The sequence below is a fragment of the Oryctolagus cuniculus genome, chromosome 13, assembly GCF_051225735.1.
Source record: "Oryctolagus cuniculus isolate XC-2025 breed Fujian yellow rabbit chromosome 13, ASM5122573v1, whole genome shotgun sequence".
NCBI lineage: Eukaryota > Metazoa > Chordata > Mammalia > Lagomorpha > Leporidae > Oryctolagus > Oryctolagus cuniculus.
In genome coordinates this window covers 77358657-77381907 of record NC_142879.1, presented here as the reverse complement: position 1 = coordinate 77381907, position 23251 = coordinate 77358657, and the positions used below count along the sequence as shown (strand labels likewise).

At 42.6% G+C, this 23251-nt stretch overlaps 1 protein-coding gene across 15 annotated transcripts in view; it reads right to left on the bottom strand.

Annotated features, from left to right (window-relative positions):
- Nucleotides 1–7009: 7009 nt before the first annotated feature.
- The window catches only part of PRKCQ (protein kinase C theta), a 152861-nt gene continuing 136619 nt past the window's right edge, over nucleotides 7010–23251 (bottom strand). For all 15 annotated transcript variants that reach the window (XM_089312362.1, XM_089312361.1, XM_051821580.3 and 12 more), the window contains 3 exons: nucleotides 19923–20111; nucleotides 10403–10531; nucleotides 7010–8275 (listed from right to left, as the gene is read on the bottom strand). In XM_089312362.1, coding sequence (XP_089168488.1) covers nucleotides 8120–8275; nucleotides 10403–10531; nucleotides 19923–20111 — 474 coding nt within the window. In that variant the 3' untranslated portion in view covers nucleotides 7010–8119. The remainder of the gene's footprint in view (nucleotides 8276–10402; nucleotides 10532–19922; nucleotides 20112–23251) is intronic.

Genomic DNA, 23251 nt, shown 5'->3' with positions numbered 1-23251 from the left:
GTTATATTAAGCAGGATATGTCTTAGATGTTAAAGGGAACAGGAGAAAAATGCAGTTCTTCAGGGAGGATCCTGTACACAAGCTAGGCTCTTAGAGGTCCATAGTAAGCATGCAATACATATTCATTGACTGGCTCTAGGATTACGGAGCGGACAAATATTTGAAGAATAACAGACCTGCTAAACAGGTTTATCATTTTTAGTAGCGTATCTCAGAAAAAAGCAAAGAGTGCACTTTCAAATGCAGTATTAGGATTATTTTCATGACAGTGTATCTTTAGGACAAACTGGACGGACTCTTCCTATCTTCCTTTAATGCAGGCAGGCAGGCAGAATAATTCTTGCATCTTTCCGAATTTTCTCTTAATATTGATAACCAGGAGAAGCTGGTGTTAGAGAAATATGATTGGAAAAAGAAAACAACTTCTTTTAACCCAGAAAACCTATTTGAAAAGGTAGTAGAGAAAGAAAACCAGTTTTGCTGTTGAATAAGCAATAGCTTATTCTTAGCTCAGGCTAAGAGATCACAGGCAGAAAGGAACCACATGCCTCCTGTAGCTGCCTGCATACTTAGCCAGCTAATCACCGGCCTGCAGGGAAGAGGAATGGATGGCAGTATTTGGTGTACATAGCATTCTAACTTTTCAAGGCAATTAGTAGGATCATTTGTGCTGGCTTTATGGAGGGGGAAACCAACTTATCAGATATTTGGGACAAAATGTAGTTTTGCAATTCAGAACAAAGAACCCACCAAATTTATGCTCCCACTTCCCACAGGATATCTCTCGCTCTTTTAAAAAGAGTTATTTATTTATTTGAATGGCATAGTTACTGAGAGTTTGAGGAAGAGACCATCACTTCCCAGATGGTCACAAAGGCCAGAGCTCTGCTGATTCAAAGCCAGGAGCCAGAAGCTTCTTCTGGGTCACCCACGTGGGTGCAGGGCCCAAGGACTTGGGCCACCTTCTACCGCTTTCCCAGGCCTTAGCAGAGAGCTGGATCAGAAGTGGAGCAGCTGGGACTCAAACCAGTGCCCATATGGGATGCTGGCACTGCAGGTGGCAGCCTTACCTGCTACACCACAATGCCAGCCCAAGGATATCTCTTGGTAGCTATTCAAAATATGGTTCCCAGACCCTTGTGAAACTAGCCAGAGGTTAAGCCATAATAATGATTTACATATATTTGGAAAAGAAAAGATTCTGAATGAAAAGGGGATGGTAGGGAAAAATCACTTCCCTTCTTTTCTTCTTTTTCTTTTTTAAAGATTTATTTATTTCCTTGAAAGGCAGTGTTAGAGAGGGAAAGACAGAGGAAGATCCTCCATCCACTACACGTGGTCATCTTCAGCTGTTTTCCCAGGCACATTAGCAAGGAGCTGGATCAGAAGTGGTGCAGCTGGGACTCAAACTGGTGCTCAAACGGGATGCCAGCATCATAGGCTGCAGCTTAACCTTCTACACCACATTGTCAACCCCGCTTCCCTTGTTTTTAATATGGAGCAACAAGGTTGTTATTTTTATGTGTTTGTTCACACATTGTCCAGGATTGGAATGATTCTGGAACAGAGATAGTACAGGTTACAAAAATCTTCTTTTGGCTGGTGGTGGGATGGGGAACTAACAGAAGAAATTGTATCAACAACCTATTGTGAACTTAAAGACCATCTGGTAATCAGAAGATATGCACTTCTTTATCTAATTTTATTTATTTTCATTTTATTTGAGAGGGAGAGTCAGAGACACAGAGACAGAGAGAGAGAGATCTTTCATTCATTGGTTCAATTTCCAAGTACCTGCAACAGCCACAGCTGGGCCAAATTGAAGCCAGAAGCTAGGAATTCAGTTTGGGTCTCTTATGTGGGTGTCTGGGACCCTAGCACTTGAGCCATCATCTGCTGCCTCCCGGTTTCACACTTAGCAGGAAGCTAGAATCTGAAGTGGAGGAGCCAGGACTTGAATTGGCGCTTGCATACAGGATGCAGGCATCCCAAGTGACATCTTAACCACTGCACCAAACGCTCATGCTGGAGATAAGCCTTTTAAACGTAATATCCTCACACTAATGTTGCTCAGCCCTCTTCTGCCCTGCCATGTTACACTATACAGTCAGGGTGGCCAGCTGCAGCACTCTCAGATTATCAAGAATTATTTTGCTTGTTGATTTGACTTATGAGACACACACACACTATATATATATATATATATATATATATATATATATATCTCACACACACACACACATACACACACACTCCTGAAAAAGTTCATGGAAAAGCATATTATGGAAAAAAGGCATGGATTTCAAATGTTTGACAAAAATAAACTTATCTTTAATTCCATATTCTCACAAAACTTCTGCTGTGCTTTCATATATATCTTCCATCAGGTTCATGACCAGCTGGAGAGTATCACAGTAACTCTTCATTAGGCAGCATCCACTAAGTCTCTCCACTCTGCTGGACACTGTCCCTCCAACATCTCTCATACTCACAACAACCTAACATGGTATAAACAACAAGTTCCACGCAATGGTTAGATAAGGTGTTCCCAGGTATGGACAGGGCTCCATGATATGCACTACAGGCTCATGGGACTGGGTATGAACAATGAGCCCCATGAAATGGACAGTAAGATCTATGGTATCGACAAGGGCCGCATGATACAGTAAATGAGCCCTACCATATGAACAAGGGGCTCCATGTAGGGACAATGGACTCCGTAATGAAGACATGAATTGCATTTTACAGGGGATAAAATGTCGTTCAGAAAGGTAAGCAACTTCTTCCTGAGTGTTGAAAAGTATATAAATGGCTGAGCTGTGCTTTAAACTCATGCTTTTTTGGGGTGGGCACTGTGCTACCCTGGGTAACCCACAACCCATGCTGGAATGTCTGGTTCAAGTCCCATCTACATTATTTCTGATCCAGCTTCCTGCTAATGCATCCTGGGAGGCTCAAGCGCCTGGGTCCCTGTCATTCACAGAAGAGACCTGGATGGAGTCCCAGGCTGCTGGCTTTGGCCTGTTCACTCATGTTGACTATAGAAATTCAGGGGGAGTGAACCAGTGGGTGGAAGATATATATATATATATATATATATATATATACACACACACACACACACACACACACACACATATATATATATCTGTCTTTTTCTTTCCCTCTTCCTCTTCCTGTTGCTCTGGCTTTCAAGTAGATTTTAAAAAAGCATTTTAAAAACCTCATCGTTGTCTAGTTTTCAAACCTACCTTGTTCCCACAAAGTACACAGTCTCACAATCCACCTGCTCTCAGCTTACATGTGGGGTCATCAGTCTCTGCAGCAAGAAGGGCAGCAACAATCTCTCAGGACTGTGTGGCAGCAAGCCTGGTACCAGGAGGACAACTAAAATATTCGTAATTCCGGGACACTTATAACACAGTCATAACTGTGATCTTTGGTTCTACAGAAGAAAACTTATCCTGACATTTGTCAATGGTGGTAAAAAGGACAACTTCAAAGGGACTGTCACAGTGGGAGTTTGCAGTAGGAGAAATAGATTGGGTTCAATCCCAAATGCAACAAAGAAAAGTGGGAATTTAAAATAGATAAATTTCCAGACCTTTTTTTTTTTTTTTAAAAGATTTATTTAGTTACTCTAAATAGGAGTAGATAGAAAGGCCGGCACCACGGCTTACTAGGCTAATCCTCCGCCTTGCGGCGCCGGCACACGGGGTTCTAGTCCCGGTCGGGACGCCAGATTCTGTCCCGGTTGCCCCTCTTCCAGGCCAGCTCTCTGCTGTGGCCAGGGAGTGCAGTGGAGGATGGCCCAAGTGCTTGGGCCCTGCACCCCATGGGAGACCAGGAGAAGCACCTGGCTCCTGCCTTCGGATCTGCGTGGTGCGCCGGCCGCAGTGTGCCGGCTGCGGCGGCCGTTGGAGGGTGAACGAACGGCAAAAGAAGACCTTCCTCTCTGTCTCTCTCTTACTGTCCACTCTGCCTGTCAAAAAAAAAAAAAGGAGTAAATAGAGAGAGGGGGAGAGACAGTAAAAGAGAGAAGAGACAGAAATAGAGACAGAGACAAAGATAGAGATAGAGATAGCGATAGAGATACAGAGATCTTCCATCTGCTGGTTCATTCCCCAAATGGTTGCAATGCCCAGGAACCAGGAGCTGCTTCTAGGCCTCCCACATGAGTGGTACGGGACCAAGCACTTGGGCCATCTTTTGCTGCTTTCCAGGGTATATTAACATGGAGCTAAATCAGAAGCAGAGCAGCCAGGACTTGAACCAGTGCCCATATGTGATGCTGGTGTCACAGTCAGCAGCTTAACCCACTACATCAGAATGCTGGCCCCGAAAAGTGGGAATTTGTAGCCAAGGTGTAGAGTGGAGGGGTTAGTGGATAGAAAATCAGTAAGGCAAGGCATGAGGGGTACTGATGGAGATACTCCTTTTTTTAAAAAAATATTTATTTATTTGAAAGGCAGAGTTACAGAGAGAGAGGGAGAGATAAGAGAAAGAGAGAGACTGTCTACCCACTAGTTCACTTCCCAAATGGCTGCAAAGGTTGGGGCTGTGCCAGGCCAAAGCCAACAGCCTACAACTCCATCTGGGTCTCCTATGTGGGTGGCAGGGATACAAGCACTTGGACCATCTTCTGCTGCTTTCCCAGGAGCATTAGCAGGGAGCTGGATGGGAAGTGGAGCGGCTGGGACTTGAACAAACGCTCTGACATGGGATGCTGCCAACACAGGTGATGTCTTAACCTGCTGTGCCACAAGAGTGGTCTCCTAGTTCATAAGATTAATATCTCTGCCAGGACACACCTCAAATAGGTCTCAGTGGGCGTCTCTCTTGAATGCTTAAAAGCCTTTTTAGGGGAAATCTGTTCTCAGGGGCAGAAGGAATTCTGGGTAAACTGCCTTGAAAGAGTTCCTGCTGTAGGCAGGTCAGGGTAATCAGATATCACTGGAGAAACGGCAGAAGAGGAAGAATTTGATGGGCTATTGAGAATGGAGGCTTCTGGATGCACTAAGCAGGGTCCTGGGAAAAACTGGGCTCTTCAGGGCATGTCCACAGACAGGGCCTACTCAGTCTCAGACAAACCTATCTAAAGATTGGTGAAGGAGAGGAACTTTGTCACTCTAAATACTGACCCGAGTTTATAAGGCACAGCCATGGTGCGGATGTTCACCTCCAGTAAGGACTGGTTGCTGACTTAGCAGTACCATGAGCTTCACCACCCTAGAGAAGGATCTTCAAGGCAGGTGCAGAAAAAGTAGGAGAGAAATGAGACATGGGAGAAAAATGCAAAGGTGATTAAGAGCTGCAGTGGGGAGCTCACGGAGACAAACGTTGTGGGAGGCTGTGTCAGAAGACAAGCCTGACAAGCCTGCAGGAACATGATGCTTTTTGCTGTTTGCATTTGTAGTGCCTACAGGGTGGGAACACATAAACCTCACTGCAGCCCAGCCTGAAAACTCTGCTTGTTTCATTACACAGTGTGTGTAAAGGTCTTGTGGCTGCTGGGGACAAATGGCCATGAAATGGGTGGCATAAACCAGCAGAGATTTATTTCCTCACTGCTCTGGGAGCTCACGCTCTGAAGACAAGGTTGCTGGTAGAGCCATGTTTCCTCTGAAGGCTCCTGAGGGGGATCCTCTTTCACTTCCTCCAACTTCCAGGGCTGCAGGTGTTTCTTGGCTTATGGCCACACATGTCTTAGCTCTGCCTACATCTTCACATGGTCTTCTCTGCTGTGTGTCTATGTTAAATCTACTTTTCTCTTATAGAGACACTTGTCACTGTGTTTTAGGTCTCACTCTTACAACTAGGATGATAAGGATGATATCATCTTAAGGTCTTTAAGGACCCCTTTTTCCAAATAAAGCCACATTTGCATACAAGTGAGTGGGTGCATCTTTTGAAGGGCTACCATTCAACCCTTACACAAAATGGACTAAGACACGCATGTTGAACTACTATAGCAGAATACCAGGGAATGGGTAGTTAATAAAGAAATGTATTTGTCTCATGGTTCTGGAAAGTTAGGGAGTCCAGGATCATGGTGCTGTCATCTGATGAGGGCCTTCATGCCATGTCATCCCATGGTAGAAGGTGGAAGAGGCTAGAAGTAGGTATGTGCATTCGAGATTATTGGCATGGAGTGATCTTTGAAAGGCGGGAGGTGAAAGGAGAATACCGAAGGGTATTGAAGGGCAAAAGGGGACCGGGATTTGGAAAGGATTTGGGGAAGGAGAAGAAAAAGGAGTCAGCAAAGGTGAACTCAAAGGTGGAAGGGAGGAAACAGGAAAACGCTGTGTCAGAGGAGCCGAGGCATGGAGGTCAAAGAGAATGCCCTTCCTGCACAGAGAGCTGGGTGAGAGCATTCCACAGGGGCTGGCAGGAACTTAGCTGTGCAGGAAGTAGTGTTAGCAGACAGGGATATGAAGGCAGAGCTCTATGTGAGTGGAGGAAAAACAGAGGCAACACACATAGACCACTCCTTCAAGAAATCTTGTGGGAAAGACGAAGAGGAATATAATGATAACAATTAAAGGTTGTCTGTATTTCTCTGCCATTTTGGAATTCTTTTTATAATTCTGAATTTTAAAATTATTTATTTATTTATTTGAAAGGCACAGGGACAGACAGAGAAAAATCTTCCATCCATTGTTTTACTCCCCAAATACCCTCAATAGCTGTGGCTGGGCTAGGCTGCAGCCAGGAGTCAGGAACTTAATCTGGGGCTACCATGTGGGTGGCAGGGATACAAAACTTGAGTCATCGTCACCTGCTGCCTCCCAGGGGGAAGCATTAGCAGGAAGCTGGAATCAAAAGCAGAGCCAGGGCTCAAACCCAGGCCTTTGATACAAGATGTGGGCATCCCAGTGTCATCCTAACCACTGTGCAAAATGCTGACTCCTGATTCCAAAATATCAACTCAAAACTAATCACATCTTGATGCTTGACAGGACAGAACCAAGTTCTTGGGACAGGGGGTGACAAGTAGGGAATTAAACTATTAAGAGTCATATATTTCTTTTTTATTCCTTTTTTACACATCCACTTTTGTCATTAAGTCACAATATTTTATCAAAATATACAAACAACACAGATACTTTAAAATGTATACTTAGACTTCTGATTCAATGAGACTGAGTACTACAAATAGCATGCATGGGTCATTCATCTTGAATGATGCCTAAAGGGAGACAAGTCATCAAATCACCAGTAATGGTATGATCAGGGGTTGGGTTTATTTTCTCTCAGAAGAACTGTGCACACTTCATTTCTTTTCTTGTTATAACATGAGGATGGTAAGTGAGTGACTGTACTGGTGCTGAAATTCACTGCGGATGGAAGGATGGAAAGGTTTCATTGGCAGGAGTAACATGATTTTGGATTTGTTGGGCTCTACACCTGGTTTCCATGTTGACAAGGTAACCAGGATAGGTGTTCTCATAAACCTTCCCACTCAGTGACGTGAGTGCTCTCTGTTTTCCATCTTCCCCTTTCCTGTGAATTCCCTGGCTAATCAGAATGAATGGATTTGTAAATCTCAAGTTACAAGCTATGTTTATTGTGAAGAATCCCATAAAAACCTATTCAGGGTTTCCAGTCTCCAGGCATTTCCACTTCCACAGATATGAACAGAATAAAAGGAATTAGTGGTTACTAGTCTGCAGCTGAATGAGATCTATGACCACACCAGGCAATGGGCTGTTTCAGTCTCACAAGGTTTGTTCTCAGCCTGCTCCTTGCTTCATCAAGCATTTCATTGATCAGTAGTTGGTGCCCAAGTGAAGAGTCATCATTTAGAGCACTGCTAAGTTTCCAATCTTTCACAGTGTGGAGAGCCATCTTTCAAGTAAATAACTATGGTTAGTAATGACCTAACTTCACGAGTGACTGTGAAAGATGCCAGGAGCTGAACCAGAGAGCCATGTCGTTAGTGACGTAGAGTTGGTTTCTGCTACACATAAAAAGTCACGTGAGGAGCTGAAAGGGCTTAGCCTTTATTGTTGAGTGTTTCTTTTCTTTTCCAAGTTGGAAAAGGGACCCATGGGGTGTGGCTTGAGCCAGTTCAAAGAGAGAGAGGGCGACTTCCTTTGTGTCTCTGGAGAGACGCGGTTCAGGAGATGAGCCTCTCCATGCCTGGATTGATGAAGGAAAAGTTCCTGAACATGTTCTGGTCCATGCTGTTGATCAATGCTCCATCAGCAAATGACAGCCGGGGTTTCTCATTTAAGAATTCTTTGTCAAAATTGCTGCAGTCATAGGGTGATTTCTAGGTCAAGATTGGAGGAGGGGGGAGTAAGCAAGATAATTAGCCACAAAATGCATCATAATCTCAAGTAGTACCTGTATACAACAAAGTTGGCATTGTAGATAAACTCAGCCAAAGTAATACCGTAGATGATCATTCAGACATGGGGAACATTCAGTCCACAGGCCATATAAGTACCCTTGAAATCATCTGGTCTGGCTCTACCAAGGCAAGTGCAGGTGGGACTCGAAATTCAATAAATGTAGAGCAGGCCAGTTCTTACATTGATCATTTTGTATGGCTCTCGAATGATGTAATAAATATCCAAATGGCCCTTGGCAGAAAATGGGTTCCCCACCCAGATGGCTTTTACTGAACATCTTTATGATTTCAAGTCATCTATTTGTTAATACCATAATTAAGTTCATGTAAAGGGGTTTCATTGAATGTCTTCAAATAGCATCCAATGTTTCCAGTGAGCAGTTATGTGAAACAGGAATGGCAACCCTTGGAAAAGTACTGAGCCCAAATTTGACCTCTGTCCCTTTTTTTGCAGACAAGGTAAAGTGGGTAGGGGTGGGAGCACAGGGAAGGGAGGAAGGACAGGATTTTGCAGATGATATACTTCTGTGCTGTTATCAACATCTTCACCATCATCTATTCCTCTAGCCACATGGACTGGGATGAACTCCTTTCAGACCACTTGGTCCAGTGGTTCTCAGAACAAAAAAAAAGGTTCCTTGTGGTATACAACTCATCATTCTGAGACTGACAACAGCCATTACCAAAAGTCAGTCAGACGTACATATATGGGCCTGAACAAGAGGTAGGCTCCTCCCAACCTCAAAAGAGCCCCTGAGCTGGTGAGGTCAATGACTCTGGCCTCTGGTCTACAAACAAGAGTCTACAGATCACAGCTTGGGGGAAATTCCTTCCCTCTGGCAAAATGAAAATTTTTCTACAGGGAAAGCTTAGATCAAAATTATGACTTCAGCATTGAAAATATCAAGCCAATTGTCATCTGCAGTGGAAGGTGCATTAAACCTCTCTGATAGCTAAAACAGTGTAAAATTTATTTGATCACCAGTGATTAACTCCTGCATTATATGTGGTACTGCTACAGCTAGTAGGAGGCCAGCCTGTTGAAGTCTCAGAACATCCTCAGTGCTTGGGATGGACTTTGACAGTCACTCTCCTTATCCTGAGAGCAAGGGGCATTTGCTGCTACCAGTCACTTGCTCTCAAAACTAACATTTCTAGGGTCAACTTTTGGCTGTGAATCCCACAACCCTGTGCAAAGACACAGCAGAGATGATCCACGTCTACCTGGGTAAGAACTGCCATAATCCCAGCTACCGCCAGGAATGGTTGAAGCTGGAAAACCTATCACTTAGCTTATTAATTTTACAAAAAAATTGTGGTAAAATACATAAAATGTAAAATTTATCATCTCAACCATTTTTCATGTTGTTGTGCACCCTTCACCACTCTCCATCTCCAGAATTTTTTTTTAACTTTAACTTTGTTTTACTTTTGTCTTCACTGTATGACAGTTCATCTTGCATGGGAAGCAGATCATTCTGTTTATGATAAGGTTAGTGACTTTTGCCAGGAGATAGCCACATGGGACTTTAGAGACCTATATTTTTCTAAGCACCAATCTATGTTTTCTCCATTGAATAGTAAAGGGAACCTGAAAATTGCTATTATGGTTATATGAACAAATTGAAAATATTATATAAACTATCAACTTTAATAAATATCTTGTGAAAAAAGATTCCATATTCCCTGACACAACATACAGGGATTATATGGACATTTGGACCATCCAGACCAGGTCATTAAGTATGTATCTATCACATACAACAACTCCACCTCTTATGATAGCCACGCCTCACACTTTACAAACACACATTCCAGCTCAGGCATGTAAACTCACTAATTCTTTCAACATGCAGGTACATTTCAATGGCAGAGATTAAATTGTGCAAACAAGAGTAACACTTTCCCACACATTATTCCTAGAGGTTGGGTCTAGGTGGGGAGAAGGGGCTCCTGATAGGGATTCAAGGCTACTTGGATAGACAGACAGCCTATGAGTGAAGGGAGAATGGCTGGAGCCACAAGTTCCCATGGGTGAGTCCTTACCACTTTAGGTCTGAAAGGTGGGTCAATCTCCTTTCTTTCAAGTTCTTCCCAATTGATCTCCCGAAACAAAGGATGCTGGCGGATGTCTCCTCTTACTCCCAGCCTCTTTTCAGGTTCTCGCACAAAAAGCTAAAAAGAAGTAGAGACAGAGCAGTTTGCTACTCAAAGGATGCATCAGTTAGTATCCATTGATGTTCTATTTCTTAGGTCATTTGCTTTTCCCCTCTTATTTCTCTACTGACCTTTATAATGATAGACTAAAGTCAAAGAAGCCTTTCTGAATATTCTAGAGGCTGGATTTTTGCTACTCTACTCTTTCCCCTCACATGCTGTCTTTTGAGTCAGATCGCCCTGGTTTGAAATCAGCTTTGCCATGTCTTACGTAAGGCACCTCTAGCAAATGACAAAATGCAGAGTCAATTTCCTCACCTGCAAAGTGAGTCTGAGGATTAAATAAAATAGAAGCACACATATTTGTACATACCCACATACATGCAGCAACGATGCACACATACATATGTATATGGACACAAGAACACACATGTGCATACACGTCACACACATACGTATAAAGATGAGTAGGCATATACATGTATGTATACATGCACACACATTTGCACACTGTAACTCCTGGTCTGGTCTATAAAACCGCAAAGCACAGCATACCAATTTATTTGTTGTTTTTTCACAAAAGTCTTAGAATGCCTTCTAGGATTCTAGCATTGTAGGGGTTGGAGTGTAATAAAGATTGGTCCCAGATAGTCGGCTTTGAACTTTACAAGGTATCTGAATATAGAGCATCACTCTTGACCATGGAAAACCGACTAGATGAATAATCTTTAATTCAAAATTCATCTTTTCTAATCTGTGAGCTGATGTATATGTTTTCCTCTTTGCACCTCCCCCTTTTCTATTACTTGCCTCCCAGCTCTGTGAGTAAAAACAAACATGGATACAACAAGAAAAACACTTGGAAACATTTCAAACTTAAATAAGACTTAAGGGCATGAAGGAGCAAGAGAGTCTAAACATCAACTAGGAAAAGTAACGGGTCCCCTGAGTGTCTGGAGCAGTTATCCCTGATTCTTAAATCAGCTAGGTGTTTGTTTGTGAAGTAACCACTAGTTAGAGGGCACTTTAAGGCAGCCACAGATCTTTAAAGCAGAAAACACGGTGAAAAGCTGGACTTTCCAGGAGGCTCTGGCCAGCATTTGCCCTCCATTCCCCTTTAAATTGCAAGACTCTCTTGCTTTTATTCCTTAGAAAAATAATAAGTCCACATGTTCTGAAACATTGCTTCATGTAGGCTTACTGCTTGAAAATCTTCAAAGTCTTCATTCTACCAAACAAGAAAAACCAAACATGCTACTGAGAGGTGAGGATCTCTTTTCCTTTTTTTTTTATAGTAGGAGAGTCTTTGAAGGCCCAGGTGACATGATCTGGGTCGTGGTCCTAACACTCTTTGTCCCCTTTGCCACGTGGTGGCCCCTGAGGACACTGTCAGAGTTGCAAAGCACCTGATTTAGAATGACATGAGACTGTCAGGCAAGAGGTTTACTACACATGTGACACTGGGTAAATTCGTCAAGTCTCGATGTCCCCATGGTGAGCTCTAATGCCTGTTGAGTTCTGATGTTCCTGAACCTCCAAGTGGTGTTCAAGGCTCTCTGAAGTCTGATACCAGCATAGGTACCCTTTGATTCCCAACAGAATCCTCTTTTATCCAGACAGCTTGTGCACCTGCTGTTTCTACCTCTGTCCTTCACTAGTTGCATTTCCATCTTGCAAGGAGATGCTCGACACCTTTGTACTCCCTTTTCCTTCTCCTCAACTCCTGCCCCATTGTTCAGGACTCAGCTCTGATTGCCTCAACTGATGGTGAGCTCTTTTTTTTTTTTTTTTTTTTTTTTTTTTTTTTTTTTTTTTTTTTGACAGGCAGAGTTAGTGAGAGAGAGACAGAGAGAAACATCTTCCTTCCGTTGGTTCACCCCCTAAATGGCTGCTACAGCCGGCGCACTGCGCCGATCCGAAGCCAGGAGCCAGGTGCTTCCTCCTGGTCTCCCATGCAAGTGCAGGGCCCAAGCACTTGGGCCATCCTCCACTGCCTTCCTGGGGCACAGCAGAGAGCTGGACTGGAAGAGGAGCAACTGGGACAGAACTGGCACCCCAACTGGGACTAGAACCTGAAGTGCCAGTGCCGCAGGCAGAGGATTAGCCTAGTGAGCCATGGCGTTGGCCTAATGGTGAGCTCTTTTTCCAAGTCATATTTATGGACATGTGATGGGTTAAATCATTCATTCCAATCAATGTTCTTTGAGAGGCAGGCACTGTGCTAGATATCTCAGTTGCTCCATCCTGATTTATTTTTTTATTGCATGTATTCATTAGTTACAATACAAGGTGTTGATATGTGTATATACATTATGGAATGATGAAGTCAAGTTAATTAACAAATCCTTCACCTCACATACTTACCCTTTTTTGCAGTAAGAACACTGAAAAATCTACCCTTTTTGCAAACTTCAAGTGTACGGTACATTGCTATTAACTGTAGTCACCATCCTGCCGAATAATCCTCCAGAACTTATGGCTCCTGTCTTAGCATAACTATGTGCCTTTATCTAAACTTTAAAAATAAGTTGTAAGAGCAAGAACTGTATTGTTATTCCAATTGCCTGTTCGAGAAGCTGAGGCTTGAAGTAGGGGTATAATTTGCCCCTGATCACAAATCCAGCCAATGTAGAGCCTCCGTGATATGCAGTCTCTTTCCCACTTCTGCCTCCTCAGTGCTTCATAGAACTGCTTGCCTCCAGTACAGGAATTAGCAGGCTGTGTATGTTTTCCAAGTCCACCTTGCCAACCAGACTGCAAGCTCTGCAGGACAGATGCAATTTCTGTTCCTTACAGAGTCTAGGATAGTGCTAAGCACATAGTAAATGTTGAATAAGTGGATAAGCTGTTTTTCCACTGGTTTATCTGTAGATCATGAGTCTTCGGTCCTCAGTCCTCATCTGTTAGCATTCTTGTTCCCAGCATAGATAAGGCACTAAGTTCAAAGTAAGCTCTATTTAGTTGTAAACTCAAAAATCAGTAGGCGTCAACAGGTGGAAAAGCAGACTGATTTTTCAGAAGCAGAAGGCATGAATGACTTACCCCATATTTCTTGCCTTGCAAGGATCATAATAAATGATTGACCTACTTATTAAAGACATTTTGATGAAATAAGATCAGAGAGAAGGTGTTAAGTATCTCAAGAATAGACCCCAAACAAACTCATGCTGATATAATGAAATGCTTCAGGGAGTTAAGTTAGCTGGAACTGGGACTGGAACAAGTGCACATGATGCTAAATTTTCCATTAGATTTTTCCAGCAAACATGTGGCACTTGGTACTAAGAGGATCATGATCAAGAGCCTGGTAGGTTTGCCTATGAAATTTAAAAATACGTTTTAAAAAGCAGATGGTTAATGAGAACATACTATAGTCTCCAGCTGCCATGATTTAATATTCTTTCTAATTGTATAAAGGACAGCAAATTATTATCTTTTTTCCTGTTGCAAATCAACCAGTCCACAGTCTTGGGATGACTGATGACCTCAGAGGGTATCCAAGGCCTAGCAACTTGCACACAAGAAATAAGATTCATGAAGAAAGACTGGCTTTCGTGTGTAAAAGCTGTGGTTTACATTTATAGGAAACAGCACACCTGTTTTATAAATGGCCAGGATGTAGTTAGAGTTTGTTTAGATTTACTTGACAGTCTGGGCAAAAAAGCCATTGTGGGCTGCTGGGGTTTTCCCTGGTGGCTGGTGACAGGTTCTATGTGCCCTGCCTCTTTAGTTTCTCTTCAGATGCGTCTTAACAGGGAGTGGCATTTCTGTTCATCAGTTTTCCATCATTTTCAAACAAATGGACAGGACATTCTGGATGGATAAGTGAGGAAGAAAAGGGTGTTTCTTTGTCAACAGCCAAGTGGACAGCAGTGTCCCAGTTGTGATACTTGAGGGAGCACAGCCCCTCTTGATATGCAATTGTTCAGTACACAACATGCATCCATACCCTGCCTGGATGAAATGGGTCAGAGTCTGGTACTTCCGCCGGCACAGAAGCCACTGAACGCTGTTTTCTTCAGCTTTCCATGAAGATCCATGACTAGTAGGTTTTCCAGGCCATAGCAAAGAGCTGGCTTGGAAATGGAACAGCCAAGTCTTGAGCCAGCATCTATATGGGATGCCCTCACTGCAGGTAGTGGCTTTACGTGCTATGCTACAGCGCAGCCCCATGACTTGTAGGTTTCACAACATTATGTAAAATTCCCTATTGGGAGTTTCTGAGAAATGGTATTTTCTTTGATTTTTTGTAGAAAAAGGAGATTAAGGAGGTAGGGACTGTTGGATCAAAGTTAGGAAGCAGATGAGGAGTAAAAAGGAAACTAGAAACCAGTGATCACAGAACTGCATAATGGAAACACTTTTTATCAGTCCAACTGCTGGAATATTCATATATGCAGGAGAAAGGACATAGAATTTTTATTAATTTGCATGGCAAATTAATAAGCTCAAGTTCTCCTATACAGACTTAAGCCTCTTTCACTCACTAGGCTTTTTAATTTCCTTCTTTATCCTTAATTGTGTTGGTTCCTGCCCTATTCAACAAAATTAATTCTCCACTCCCACGACAAACCTTTCTCCTGACACCAAAAGTCTCCAGATGACTTCTGTTTTTCTTTTTTTCTTTGTATTTTCATGACATTTAGCCTTAGATTGAGGTTTGTTTTTAAACATTTTGAAATACTTTTAGATTCCCAGGACACTGAAGAGCTAGCACAGAGATCTCAATCTCCCCCAGGGGTTGCCTCTCACAGATGGCTCAACTACCAGAAAGATGACACTGGTGAAATAAGTGTGTCTGGTTCTAGGACATTTTATCACATGAGTGGATCTGGGCAAGCAACATACAAACAGTTCCATCACCACAAAGATCTCCCTTGTGCCACCACTCAACAGTCACACTCACTCTACTGCCCCATTACCATAGTCCCTGGCAACCACCGATCTGATTTCCATCTCTCCAAAGTTGTCATTATAATAATGTTGTATGTAAATAGACTCATAGAGTATGTGAACTTTGAAGGCTGGCATTTTGCACTCAACATTAACAGCCTTGAGACCCATTCAAGTTTATGTACCAACAGTTCCGTTTTATTGCTGAGTAGGATTTCATGCACATAACTTTCACCTTTCTCCTCCAACTGGAATAATTCTTTCCTCCTACTAAATCTTCTTCTCTTTTGAATGATTATTCCCAACTTCTTTCTATTGAGTTTCTTCTGATGAACCTCGTCTGTTCTCAATCCCGCTTCAATTCTTTTGCCTGAACCTGTGGCAGATCCTGAGGTCAAACTGGATTTGCAAAGCACAATGATAAGGTTGTTTCTATTTTAATTTACAGAATTATTTATTTGTTTGTGTATTTTGGAGACACAGGAAGGGGAGAGAGAGAGAGAATATGAATGTCTTCCATGTGCTGGTTCACTTTCCAAATGACCACCAACAACCAAAGCTAGACCGAGTTGAGGTCAGGAACCAGGAATCCCATCCTGGTGTCCCTTATAGATGGCAGAGGCCCAAGCACTTGGGTTACCATCCACTGGGGAAGGCTGGTTTTTACAGGGAGCATCAACAGGTGTGGGGGCTTGCATTTGTAGTTCCAAGGCTTCCATCCCAAGACCCACCTAAAATAGCTCCTGAGTCAGAAGGTGACCTCTGCCCTCTGACAGTAAAGACCAAGATCTTTCTTCATTTCTTTCTTTTTTTTCCAGTGAGTTTTCCTGACTCAGGCTTCTCAGAGCAGCCCTCATGCTATGGACTCAAAATTCAGATGCTGAAGCCCTATCCCCCAAAAGTGGCTATAGATATGGCTTTGAGGGAGATAATTAGGGTTAAGTGAGGTCAGACAGTGGAATCTTGATCCCACATTATTAGTATCCTCATATGAAATGGACACCATTTCTCTCCCTCACTTGCTCAGTTGCTAGCTCTCACTCTTGCTGTCTCTGCCATGCAAGGACAAAGCAAGAAAAGAGCCACCTACAAGCCAGATGACCCTGCTGAGCTTTGATCTTGGACTTCTAGAGGTCAGAACCATGTACAGAAAAGTCTGCTGTTTAAGCTCCTGTCTGCAATGTTTTGCTATGACAGCTTGAACCAACTTATACCCTTCACACACTGGGTCCTTCATAAAGCCAAGTGTAAAATATGTGTAGCAATTGTAAATAATGCTTGAACTTGCCTTTATGTAAAGGAAAACTATTTACCTTCTAATCCTATTGGCTCATTTTTACTGTTGTCATTATCTTTTATGGGTTAATTTTGAAATTAGCTTTCATTTTATGTATGTTTTGTTTAGTCATTAAAAGTGAATTTAATTGGTCATTCAGGGAGTTTTATAAGTTTATGGTATGTTTGTATTACAGTCAGAAGGCAAAAACTAGATAAAACTGGCTCAGATTGTTAAATACCTAGTTCCATTAGCCTTGGGCTGGGTATCCTATGAGGGCTTTGTCAGCACTTCTCAGATTCAAGATCTTGATTCCTGAAGGAGAACTCTGGAATTGCCTCAAAATTTCTAATACCTTAGACAAATTATCACTTGGATTAGAAAGGTAGAAGTGATAAATTTAATTCTAAATAGTTCTTAAAGAGAAAAAAAGTAGGCCAGCGAAAAAAAGATAGGCCTGGGGGTCAGCGCCATGGCTCACTTGGTTACTCCTCCATCTGCAGTGCCGGCATCCCATATGAGAGCCGGGTTCTAGTCCTGGTTGCTCCTCTTCCAGTCCATCAGTGGAAGATGGCCCAAGTGCTTGGGCCCCTGCACCCGCATGGGAGACCAGGAGGAAGCACCTGGCTCCTGGCTTCGGATTGGCGTAGCTCCAGCTGTAGCAGCCATTTGAGGGGTGAACAGAAGGAAGACCTTTCTCTCTGTCTCTCTCTTCTCTCTCTCACTGTCTAACTCTATATGTCAAATTTTTTTTTGACAGGCAGAGTGGACAGTGAGAGAGACAGAGAGAAAGGTCACCCTCCAGTGGCCGCTGGGGCTGGCACGCTGCGATTGGCACACTGCACTGATCCGAAGCCAGAAGCCAGGTGCTTCTCCTGGTCTCCCATGGGGTGCAGGGCCCAAGCACTTGGGCCATCCTCCACTGCACTCCCGGGCCACAGCAGAGAGTGGCCTGGAAGAGAGGCAACCGGGACAGGATCCGGTGCCCCAACCGGGACTAGAACCCAGGGTGCTGGCACCGCAAAGCGGAGGATTAGCCTATTGAGCCATGGCGCCGGCCTATTTGTCAAATCTAAAAAAAAACAAACAAACAAACAAACAAAAAAACAAAAACCCTTTAAAAAATATAGGCCTGGTAACATTTTTCTATGTTTTGATTTAAAACACACTGATAGTTTCTATTGTTGAAAGACCTGGTCCTGTTTCCATTTTTAATATAGCAAGAACAAGGCTAAAAGTTATTTCTAAGGGATAACTTTTAAAAACCATCTGACAGGGGCTGGGGCTGTGGCATAGTGGGTAGAGCCACCCCATGCAGTGCTGGCATCCCATATGGGCACCAGTTCACGAACCGGCTGCTCCACTTCTGATCCAGCTCGCTGCTATGGCCTGGGAAAGCAGTAGAGCATGGTCTAAGGCCTTGGGCCCTGCAATCATATGGGAGACCCAGAAGAAGCTCCTGGCTCCCAGCTTTGGATCAGTGCAGCTCCGGCTGTTGTGGCCAGTTGGGGATTGAACCAACAGATGGAGGATTTCCTCTCTCTCTCTCTCTCTCTCTCTCTCTGCCTCTCCTTCTCTCTGTATAGCTCTTTCAAATAAATAAATAAATATTTTTAAAAACTATCTGACATATGAGATCCTAGAAAAAAACATTTCCTCCAAAACACTTGCATTCTTGGTCCCTTTCTTCTAGATTTACTCATCTCTTCATCAGACTAACAGGCCTTTTTGATCCAAATATTTGTCGGGACAGCTCAGAAAAATGCATGTAATAAACAATAAGTTCTTATAAATACTTGGCATGTTGTATTTGTATCATTCATTTTTCATTTTACAACTTGTTACATTCATGCACTCTGGATAGGATTTTGCATCTCTAAAAATGGCAAAATGGGACTCTGCCTAAAGTTCAAATATTTCATGGTGGTTCCTAGGCAGGCATTCTTTTGTTTCTACATGGATTTGCTCTAGGAGTTCATGGTTCACAGATCGTGATTCTTAGAGACTAGTTTCCATTGATAACACCATAATACCTATTTCAAATGGATATTATGCTACCATGATTGGGGGTTGACTCTGCTTGGATGGGCAATTCTGGAGATTGTTGCTAAGATGGTAATAGCTTGCATTCTCAGGGTTTTAGAGGGTGTAGGCTACATCAACATTTCCAGTGGACAACACAGGGGACATGTGAAGAGAGAGAGCTGGTCTGTATACATTTTGAGTACTATCTAAGACAGTCTACTGGACAGGCAACAAACAGTGGGAGAGTGTTACTGAATTAGTTTTGGTATAGTTTCTAGACTAGAGAAGATTGAATAGCCTGTATCCCAAGAGTTTACTCCCCCAAAATGTTCCCAAGAATAAGTATTTCCAAAGAACTTGTTCAAACATCTCATGAAAGTCTCAGTTTGAACCATCTACCAGGTTCAGACTATGAAGCCATCTAGCCATATAGGAAGAGTTCTTTCTCCTCATCCTTCCATCCTTTCTCTGCTTCAGCTTGGTGTGATCTGAAGTAGAAGCTCCAGAGTTGGAGAGGAGTGAATAACGACACAGTCAACCACAATATGACAACGTGAGCTGCTCCCAACCATGAACTCTGACCAGGAGAAAGAGAGAAAAAGGCTTCACTTTAAAAAATTAAGATTGATTCACAGCCCAATCCATGTCTCCCACATTGGTGTCAGTGATCCAAACATTTGAGTCATCATCTGCTACCTTCCAGGGTGGGCATTAGCAGGAAACTGGATTGGAAGTGGAAGAGCCAAGACTTGAATCAGGCACTCCAATATGGGATGCGTGTGCCCCAAGTGGTGATTTAATTACTGTGCCAAATGCCCACCCTGCTATACAAGTTTTCAACCAAGGGTAGGGGAGATGAACCATACTAAATGTTTTCAATTGAGAATGTAGGAAAGAAAAGATTAGAGTTTTAAGCCACAAACTGTGCTTGTTTAATGAACCAACTACATTTCCAAGTGAGAGCATTCAAGAATCATGGAGCTGGTCCCTGAGCATTCCTTTTATAAATTATGCACATGAGAATTTATCTAATATTGATTTTCATATCTATTGTTCATAATATTGGTGCCAGTTAAAACAGAGACAGTGAGCATCCCATGTAAATCCAATCCAAATCAGTTATTTTTGGTCTATATGTATAAGAATCCAGAGACAAGAGGGAATATTGATCAGAAAGTCTAATCTGTTGAAGACCTTCTCTTCTTAATCTCTTACCTTCACTAAAAGGTCCTTAGCTTCCTTCTCAAGCCATCGTGGGTAAAAAGGATTGTCCATACGGATGGAATGGAACAGCTCTTCTTCATCTTGCCCATGGAAAGGTGACTGACCAATCAGCATTTCATACAGAAGAACACCAAAGGACCACCAATCAACAGAATGGTTGTATTTCTGACCTAGCAAGATCTGTGAGAGCAAAAGGCAGAGACATAATTCATAGAAATGAGGTGGATTAGTAAAAAGTATTCCTAAATTTGTCAAGGCCACTCAGTAAACAATCAATAGGGAAAATAATATGCAGTGTTGATAAAGATGACAAGGAAAACTATTTTTTGACAAGCTAGCAACTGGATAGAAATGACTTCACATGCCAAGATTTTTGTGTTTGAGTTTGAGTTTCAATTTCTACTTTCCCCTTGGCTTTAAGTGAAACAATGAAACTGTGCTGTTTTCTTTCATTTTCCCATCTGTGATGTGAGGTTTTTGGTGGTAGATATTGGATCTAACAAAGCTGGTGTGCATCTCGGTACTCCAGGACCTCTGACGTGAACATACAAGCCACGCCCAGCTTTCTTCACTTATGCACTGAGTCTTTGCTGCAATCAAGCATCTGCCCAAGTCTCTCCCTTCAAGCCCAGGTAGAAATGACTACTCAACATAGGAGCAACATCTGTAGTTAATGTGAATGCAGAATCAAACTAAGTGTCTATGTCAGGAAGGAGTTTAGTATAACAGAGTATTCAAATCTAGAATTCACAGATCTGGAAGAGCTATTGTGTAGAGCTCTGTGGTGGGTTCTGGGAAGCACCTGGTTTGGTCTATTGATTTGGGAAGAGGATTTAAAGTCTGGAATTCCACCCAACTTTCTGAAATACATCTATCCTTTCACCAACTCACTGGCACAAAAGGCTTTGCATGTTGCCCTCCCAGCAACTTTCCTGTTTAATGTTGGAAGGTAGAGAGTGCCCTTGGCACTCTGCTCAAAGCTTGTCCTACCTACAATCCACGCTGTCATTATCTCTGAAACAGTACCTAGTAGGATCTCTCAAAGGATGAATGGATAAAGAAAACAGTGCAGTGGGGACGACGTGAAACCCATTTCTCAAGGAGCTATCTGCACTCCCATGCTCATTGCAGAGTTATTCACAATAGTCAGAAACACAGTCAAACTGAGGGTCCATTAAAAGGTGAATGGCTTAAGAAAAGGTGGTGTGGATATATGAGAGGATGTTATTCAGCCTTATAAATAAGAAAATTCTGCCATATGAGGCAACATGGATGAACCAGGGTGACATCATGCTAAATGAAACAAGCCAGGCACAGGATAGCAAATAGCACACGACCTCATTTATACATGGAAACTGCAAAAGTCAAACTTGGAAGCTAAGAGTAGAATGGTGACAGCCAGATATGCAGATGAAGGACTGTGGAAGTACTGAATAAAATGTGGGCTATCCACAAGTGGAATATTGGTCAGTCTTTAGGAAGTCCTGTCACAAGCTACATGGGTGAGGGATCCTGCGAAGTGAACCAAGCAAGTCACAAAACTGATGTAGAGCATAACTTCACATATAATAGGTGTGCCCTAAAGTACTCTGGGTATTTGAATTCTGGAGACAGAAAGTGGAATGGTGGTGGCCAGGGGATGGGAGAGAGGGGGTATTTTTGTTTAATGGTTGTCAAGATTCAGGTTTTTCAAGATGAAAACGTTCTAGTGATCCATTGCACAACTTTGAAATGTACTGAACATTCTGGAACTGCACACTTAAAAATGGTCGAGATGGGAAATTTTCTGTTATGTATTTCTCATTACAGTAAAAATTAAATTCTAGTACATATTTGGAGTACAACAGCAATGTGCTAAATGCAGGAGAGAAAACAGTATTTTCTCAATTCACGACTGCTGCTCTCAAGATGGGTTGGGGGCAAGCTGCTCTATCACCCAAAACAAAATGGAGAAAGGACAACAGTATTTCAGCACAAAAACTGAAGCACTAAAGAATGGAAAAAGCAAGACTAGTGCCCTCTCACAGGTGACCATCCTTTCTGCCTGCAATGTGTCTCGGGTGTAGTTCAGTGCACCATGAACACATGCGCAGAAACACACACAAACATGCACAGGTCATTTTGCTATTGGTGCTACTCATGGAGCAGAATTTTCCCCTTTCTTCTTAAATGGTTCTTTGGCATGAAGGGCAGACTTGTATCACTGATGGCCTTAAGGAAGAAAAATGACATTAGAATTAAAGACATTCCAGAATATTCTAGGGAAGCTATCTGATTTGATGTTGGTGAGATTTTCTGATGGAGCAGAAAGATGTGCACAGCCACTATTCCTGCTTCCCAACCCCAGGACCTATCCCAGGATGAGGGATCAACACAGAGTGTGGCTTAGGGATAACGTCAAGTGTCATCTGATAAATACACACACACACACACATACACCACCACCACCAACAACAATACTAAAAAACAGTTTTGATGGTACATAAAATGTCACACGTTCTACTTTTAGCTTCATCCCTCACTGTGCGGTTTTGAGAAGACCCCTGAACTCACTTCTAAAAAGTGGCACTCTTCTTTGGCCACTTATTACAAGGTTGATTTGTCACATGGAAGTCACTGTGAGTGCCATGATGAGTTATCTTTCTTGAGGATCTTGTTCCCCTTTGTGAAAAGAGACAGCTTGCAAAGATAATTTTATAATCTGCCACCAATTTACGGTAAGAAAATTCTACTCACTTACTTTAATTCAGTATTTAAGTACTACAGTTCACCTTACAATTTAGCAAACCCTGGGTTTTGCCTTAAGAAATAGTCTAGAACAAAATTAACAAGCACAATCTCAGGTAAGTCAAATTTGCCATAAGTGGGGCCAGGATCACATGTAGTTCCCAGAATGTGACACAAGGGGGTGCCAAAGCAACCAGAGATTGCTCTGAGCAACAGAATTTTTAAACAATTTCATTTAGGCAGGACAAAAGTCAAGAAATTTGGAGGACTGGAGGCCATTTTAAAGAAAATTAAGACTTCTAGGCTAGGTGATCTTGGTAAAAACATTTCAGGCTCATGTTAGGGGGAAGAAACAATACTAATTTTCTGCTTAAGGGATGTTGATATGCTTGGGGTCTTCATTTATGTCTTTAATTGATAAGAGACACATGATGTCGGAACTGTTAGCCCCGATGACTGGAACAAGGGAGGTTAAAGACCTTTCTTTTAAAAATATTTATGAAGTTATTTGAAAGGGAGAATGACAAGCAGAGAGAAAGGCATAAAGAGAGAGAGGTCTGTCCCACCCACTGATTTGCTCCCCAAATGGCTGC